This window comes from Chroicocephalus ridibundus, unplaced genomic scaffold (assembly GCF_963924245.1).
Source record: "Chroicocephalus ridibundus unplaced genomic scaffold, bChrRid1.1 SCAFFOLD_219, whole genome shotgun sequence".
In the NCBI taxonomy this organism is placed as follows: domain Eukaryota; kingdom Metazoa; phylum Chordata; class Aves; order Charadriiformes; family Laridae; genus Chroicocephalus; species Chroicocephalus ridibundus.
The window spans coordinates 48,675-56,239 of record NW_026961300.1 but is presented as its reverse complement, the minus strand read 5'-3'; the positions used below and the strand labels follow the sequence as shown (position 1 = coordinate 56,239).

The window sequence follows — 7,565 nt, the reverse complement described above, 5'->3', positions numbered from 1 at the left end:
GGGCACCGAGATCTCCTTGTTCCCCAGAGGACAGACTATTTAGGTTGAGAGCCGGAGTCACCAAAGTGCACTAGGTAGCTTGGGCATGATCTTGTCAGAGGAGCAGCTACAGTGTAGTCAGATGTCCATGTGCATGACTGTGGAGTAACAGACATGGTCAGACCCTGATTTGCTTCTGGAACAGTGAAATTTTCTATTTCCTACCTTGTGGCATTTCAGTAAGCCAGATTTCATCAATTTCTTTTCAGGGATTTTCTTCTCTGTTCTGGTTTTGGCTGTATAGAGTTAATTTTCTTCACAGTAGCTAGTATGGGGCTATGTTTTGTATTTGTGATTTGTGCTGAAAACAGCGTTGATAATATAGAGATGTTTTCATTACTGTTGAACAGTGCTTACACAGAGTCAAGGCCATTTCTGCTCCTCATACCCACTCCACCAGTGAGCAGGCGGGGAGTGCACCAGGTGTTGGGAGAGGATAGGTGACTGTTTAATAAGTAAAGCAAAAGCCACGCACACAAGCAAAGCAAACCAAGGAATTCATTCACTACTTCCCATTGGCAGGCAGGTGTTCAGCCATCTCTAGGAAAGCGGGGCTCCGTCACATGTAATGGTTCCTTGGGAAAACAAACAACACCACTCCAAATGTTCCCCTCTTCCTTCTTCTTTCCCCAGCTTTATAGGCTGATCATGATGTCATATGGTATATGACATCGTGATAATAGGCCTTTGGTCAGTTGGGGTCAGCTGTCCCAGCTGTGTCCCCTCCTAACTCCTTGTGCACTCCCAGCCTACTCCCTGGCTGGTTAATAACAGGCCTCAGTTGGCTGCCAGGTGCACACCAAGCTGCTCTGTCCCTCCTCTTTCTCAGCAGGACTCGGGGGAGGAAATAAGGACAGGCAAATTGCTCATCTGATACCATCATGGGCAAAAGAGACTCATCTTTAGGAAATGAATTTAATTTATTGTCAATAACAGAGTAGGAAACTGAGAAATAAAAACAAAACTAAAACCACCTTCCCACCACCTCTCTTCTTCCTAGGCTCAACTTTACCCCTGACTCTTCTACCTCATTCGCCCTGAGTGGCCCAGGGGAATGGGGAATGGAGATTGCAGTTAGTTCATAACATGTTTTGTCTGGCACTTCTTCCTCCTCATGCTCTTCCGCTGCTCCAGCATGGGGTTCTTCCCACAGGATACAGTCCATGAACTTCTCCAACGTGGGTTCTTCCCACGGGCTGCAGTTCTTCAAGAACTGCTCCAGCATGGGTCCTTTTCAATGGGCCACAGTCCATCAGGAACAGACTGCCCCAGCATTGGTCCCCCGCTGGTCACAACTTCCTTCGGGGCATCTCGACCTGCTCCAGCATGGGGTCTTCAGTGGGCTGTGGTGTGGATATCCTCTCCTCTGTGGTTGTCCGTGGGCTGCAGGGGGAGAACCTGCTCCACCATGATCTTCTCCATGGGCTGCAAGAGGTGCTCTGCACCCATCCCCTGGAGCCCTTCTTCCCCCTCCTGCTTCACTGGCCTTGGTGTCTGCAGGGCTGTTTCTCTCACATTTTCTCACTCCTCTCTCACAGCTGCTGTGCGGTGTAAATATGTTATCACAGAGGTGCCACCAGCATCGCTCATTGGCTCTGTTTTGGGTAGTGGTGTGTCTGTCTTGGAGCCTTGGCTCTGTCTGACATGGGGGTAGCTCCTGGTCTCTTCTCACTGAGGACACCTCTGCAGCTCCCCTCCCACTTCCACCCTCAACCCAAGCCACATAAACTCAATACAAACACCATGTGGGATTTCACAGATCTTAAAGAGAGTAATGCAACCCTATCCCAACAGAAACCTGGTCTCACAGCAGGTCACTAAACTTCATCCATAGGGAAGAATGCTATGGATTCCTTTCTCCCTTTTGGAAAGTCTTGTTTACAATAAGCAGATGATTAAAGATTGTCTCATATGCAAAACCAAGCCATGGTGACAGAATTTATTCTCATGGCAGTCACAGATGTGTCGTCTCTGTAGGTTCTACTATTCTTTTCAGTTCCCTGTTTCCTATTTACCCTACCCAGAAACCCCATTATCCCACACCAAGTGACCCAAGTTTAATGTAAAAGCCCCTGGACTCAACCAGGAGTAACTGTCTTGGATGCTTTTATAAGTACTGGCATAAGGATACATTCACAAAGAGATGCATTGTGTCCAAACACAAACCTGGGCCAACGTTCCTTCTGAATGTGTTCATTACATCCCTTTGACTTTCAGGAAGACTCAGCAACAATCTAAAACCAGGCAGCTGGGATAGGGCAAAATTCAAAATTAAGACCCCATGGCATCTAGAGTGCTTTCACGCAGGGTGAGCTATCAGTGAAAAGGAACAAAAGTTTCCTGTATGCCATGGGTTTTACCAGCAAGCTCCATGATTGTATCCAAAATAGCACTATCTTTAGGCAACTACAGAGAAGGCTGAAATTTAACCCTCATGGGTACATGTGAGTGTATAAACAGGTCACTAAACTACATCTGTAGATGTACACTCATTGAGGTCTTTTAGGTTTTCTGTTGGATTGTTGGTTTTATTTTTTTCCCATTCCTGAACCACAAATTCTGCTCCCAGTCAATTTTAGAAACCAAAATGTCAAATCTGGAGCCTGGCCGTAGGGATGGAAGTTTCCCCTGTACTGCACTGGAGAAGAAACCACAGGAGCTACTTGGGAAATCTGGCCAGGCGCTGAGATTACCAGGTGAAATGGCACATACGGAGTGATGCCACACTTTCACAGGGCCACTTGCGGACACAGAACTTACCTGGGTCATGCAGGAGACTAGTTTCAGTGTCCTTCTCTCTCAGAGAAGGCTAGCAGTATTTTCTTCCCCCCACACCCATCCCCCCTCCCCAAAAATGATTACTCCAAGGTCGTAGCATACCTTTTTCTCCGTGTGCTTGTGGAGATCTCAGCTGCTCCTCTTGGAACTGTCCCGTGATCGTGCCTGGATGAATCTCTCCATCTGAGCGATGCAGAATGCTAATTATCCCATGACTCAGACTCTAAGATGCTTGTGGGCACTGTACTATATGAAATGCTTAGTTCTTGCTAGAAACAACAAATGAGCACTAGTTTCTCTTCCTTTCCTTTGCCTTCTCCACACCTTCAATAAAAACCATGAGTCTCTTAAAGAACTGCAGTAATGTCTTTATCACTTTCATGTAGTGGATCCCTTTTCTGCTGGAAGGAATGGAAATCATATAAAATGAAAAGAAAAAAAAAGTGAAAGCAACCTGCCTACTCACTATCAATTGTGTATGCTTATCCTGAAAAGTTCACTGTAAAAGAATATATCTTAAGTGAGAGGGGCAGCTGAACTCCTGCAATGAAAGTGAGAACTTCAAGCCTGAATACCTGAAAAAGATGTGGGAAGTGGGGTGGGTTTCGGCTGCTCTGTTTTAGAAGAAATGTCTGGTATACATTTCATACTCCTCAGGAAGAAATGTAAATGGAAATTCTAAATAATTTGCTTCTGAAGCCAAGAATAAGGACAAGATATTCTCAAGTATGAAACACTTTGCTTCTGGTGTTTCCAGTGAGCTAGTAAACCTTACACACCCACTGAAAGTGGAAATAACATTTTTAAAACACACGTTCTCGGACAAGAAAAGATTTATTTCTTCATCAGCTCAGACATCATTCTGATTAGTACTTCTTTCACATCTTTATTCCTCAGGCTGTAAATCAGAGGGTTTAACATAGGAATTATGGCTGTGTATGTGAAAGGCATAAATTTCTTTGCGTCTTGAGAGTAACTGACTTTGGGCCGTAAGTAAATCAAGGTCCCACTTCCACAGTGCAATGTTACAACAATTAGGTGTGAGGAACAGGTGGAGAAGATCTTGTGTCTACCCTCTGCAGAGGAAATCTTCAGGATGTTGGAGATGATGTAGGCATAGGATACCAGAATGAGACAAAATGGCATAACGATAACCAGTGCTGTGGCTATAACGATCTGCTTTTCATACAAAGAAGTGTCAGTGCAGGAGAGCATGATGAGGGGGGGAATATCACAGAAGAAGTAGTTAATCTTCCTGGGCCCACAAAACGGCAATGCGAACACCCAAGCTGTCTGCACCACGGATGCAACATTACCACTGCAGCATGACAGCAGGACCAAGGAAAGACAAACTCTGCTGTTCATGATGATTGCATATCTAAGGGGGTTGCATATGGCCACGTAACGGTCGTAGGCCATGGCTGCCAAAAGGTACCACTCAGTGGCTCCTAAAAAAATCACACAGTAGAGCTGTGCGACACAGCCCATGTAGGAAATGCTCCTGTCCTCTGACAGGAAGTTTACCAGCATCTTGGGAACAACCACCGATGCTGTGGAGATATCCAGGAAGGACAGGAGCCGGAGGAAGAAGTACATGGGCATGCGGAGGGAGGGGTGCAGTGTGACCGTGAAGATGAGAAGGTTCCCAAAGATGGTGATGGTGTAAATGAAGCAGAATGTGAAGAACAGCAAGTGCTTCAGTTCTGGGTATCTGGACAATCCAGAGAGGACAAATCCAGTCAGAAGAGTGTGGTTTCCTGGTTCTGGATCATCTGTTGGCTTCATCTGGGAGGAATTAAATGGACGGACTGTCAGAGGGGTAGTCACTGGACCAAGATCACGGTGCTTCAGCCAGTTGCTGAAGTGAGGATTTTCTTTGAAATCCCTGGAGGGTGAAACTCTATAGAGGGCTCAGCTGAACAAAGGAAGAAGGCAATGTCCATGCGTGCTGCAAGTGCGTGATGTTAGCACTCCCTACATTTCATAGTTTGGGACAGTGACCAAGCATACAACTATGAGGAGTTAGTATTTAAGGGTTGGCTCCATTATGGGTGTATGGTTAATTGCTGAGAACATGGGCTCCCCCCACATGTCAGGTCTGTGGTCCCAAGTGGTTTTGTAGGTGTTTTCTGCACTGCAGAGAAAGCCCAGCTGACAGCCAAAACACCCACAGTCCAAAGAAAGCAAAACCAAAACAAATCAAAGCAAACCCAAATACCCATTGTATACAGACAAAAAATGGAAGAAGGAGTAATTAGAGGGAAAGATACCCACAGAGAACACTAATAAAGTGTAGAGGGTGAAGCTCAGTACCATCTCCTTCATTAGTCACATTGCCTCATTACCGTGGTGAGTGTTGCTGTGTGTGCGATGCCAATGGGATATTCATGCAGCGCTGTGCCAGCCGTGGTACCTCTGTGTTTTCTTTCTGCCCAGAATGGGAAACTGATGCACAGAAGGAGAGAAGAAATTAGCCTGGCACAGAGGAGAAAGTGGTCATTAATTCTGCGTTCTTCCGACTTGTCATCTCTTCCCAAAGGGGCAACCAACCTGTGGACGACACCAGTAAATCTCAAGGCACAGAATGCATTTGGGCAGCAGAAATGTATGCATATATGGGCACAGAGCAGGGAAGCACCTTTTCCACTGTGCACACATGGACCTGGTCAACAGACCACCACTCATAGAGAAGGACACATCATCAGAGCAAGAGCAGTGCACACAGCCCTGCCATGATGCAATCATTTCTCATACTGACTTCATCTAAATTCTTTCTGCCAAAACTTCACTCACACAAGATGCCTTTCTGTCAGCGTTCTTTTCTGACATGAACATGAAAATGAAAGCTGTGGAATTGGGAGTCACAGATGATTTTAGCTTACAAGCACAATAAAGAAACTCCTCATGTTCTTGGGCATTTAAAGGTCTGATGTATTTAAAAGGAATCTTTCTGGTTTTGACTGATTCCGTTAACAAAGAAATGAAAGAACACTGTGCTATTTGAAGCTCCAAAGTCTGAGAGATACCTCAATATAACCTGTGCGTAACAGAATAGAGAATGACATCAAATATTTTCTGCAGTTTGTAATGGCACACATTCACACCAGTTTTCTTAACTTGTCAGATCCATGCACCTGAAGTTGAATCTACCTAATTCTGCTCTTTGATCCCTTACTAAAGTTTTAGACTACCGCTTTGGTCATCAGCTGTTAATTAAAGTCAGTAAGTCTCACAGCAGTCATTGGTTTACTGAACAGAAACTGAGAGAAACAACTGAGAGAAACAACTGAGAGAAACAACTCTCACTTTGTGTAATTCTTGTTTAGTGGCTATGAGGACCTTCAAGTTTTGGTCTTCACTCTTCCTTGGATTTGCTTTATGTATTCACAAAGAGCATTTTGAAGTAAGTGTCCTACCTTCAGCAGTTCTGTCATCCAGTGGATCATGCAGAACGGATCATCCAGAACGGATCATGCAAATTTCACTAGAAGTATTTCCCTTGTTTTCTTACATTAAGGACAGTGTTGGGCTGATGACTCTTACAGTCAGCTTACATTGCAGATTTTAAATTGTATGTTAAATGTAGATTCTCTCCTGCCACATCTTGAATAATCTGTGACATTATCACATGGTATATTCCATGGGACATCAGGCAAGTTTTCTCTGAAACACGATAAATGGAATTTACCTGCCCTTCACACAGATGTCATAATGCTAGTTGTCAAAGATTAACCTCACAGAGAAGAAGTAAAAGAATTTGTTAAAGTTGTTTCAATTTAGTTGAATTGGGTGCAACTGAAAAGACAGAGTCCTTAATGCATCTTTATTTTTTGTGGCCAAGAGGAGAACAGCTGAGCTACCTCTGATACATGACTTCCTCCACGATTAAATAGACTCTCTTGAAATCCCCATTTAACCTATGGGTGGGATTGATTTCAGCTGATTTTAGAAATGTCATAGTTGGTTGTTCAGAACTTAATGCTCTCTCTGTGGGCAATGGGAGGCAACAAGGTAATGATATCTTTACAACAGCAGATGAAACACTATTTTGAATGGCAACTTTCCCTCCATAGTCTGCAAAGTGGGACCAGAGTGACTCCTTCAGATTTAGGCATATCATGTCTTACATGACTAATGCTATGAACTGTGCATCCTGAACCAGCTGAAAAATAGCTGGAAACATCAAGGGATGTGTGATTCAAAGGACAGAATTAGCTTGATCTATCCTACTGCCTTCGCCTAATTGCAGTGGATTAGAGGAAGAGCTATCTCCTGTAGCAGAGGTTTCATTCACATTTGAATCTTTAATCTTAACTTTGAATTTTTCCCTTCCCTTCCCTTCCCTCATTTCCATTTTCACCCTCCTTTTTTCCCTTCCTTCTTTCAGTAGGAACAAACAAACAAACAAACAAAAATCAGATTTGAACTGGAATTACTTACTGGAATTAAACGTGTACCTATTGACAACCTAACAAAAGGTTCTGAGTATCTATTCCATAATAAAGTTGCACTTAAATTTAGTCAACCTCTCTTTTACAGATGAGAAGCAAATTCATTGAAAATAAAAGACTTGGTCATTGAGTACAAAACTATAGTTTCTTCCGCATTTGGATTCATGGATTTCATTTCACTTTTTTTGCCTGGTGTACCTTATTTGCATAGGTCAAAGATCTGTCTTTACATTTTTGGCTTTGATTATTTCGCATGATCTTTTCCGTGTATTTCCACGAAGAGGATTTCAGCTTCAA

At 43.8% G+C, this 7,565-nt stretch overlaps 1 protein-coding gene across 1 annotated transcript; it reads right to left on the bottom strand.

Moving 5' to 3' along the window:
• Positions 1-3,651: 3,651 nt before the first annotated feature.
• Positions 3,652-4,602, bottom strand: LOC134509236 (olfactory receptor 10A7-like). Its single transcript, XM_063321746.1, has one exon. The coding sequence runs from the start codon at positions 4,600-4,602 to the stop codon at positions 3,652-3,654; it is 951 nt and encodes a 316-aa protein (XP_063177816.1).
• Between the last annotated feature and the right edge of the window lie 2,963 nt (positions 4,603-7,565).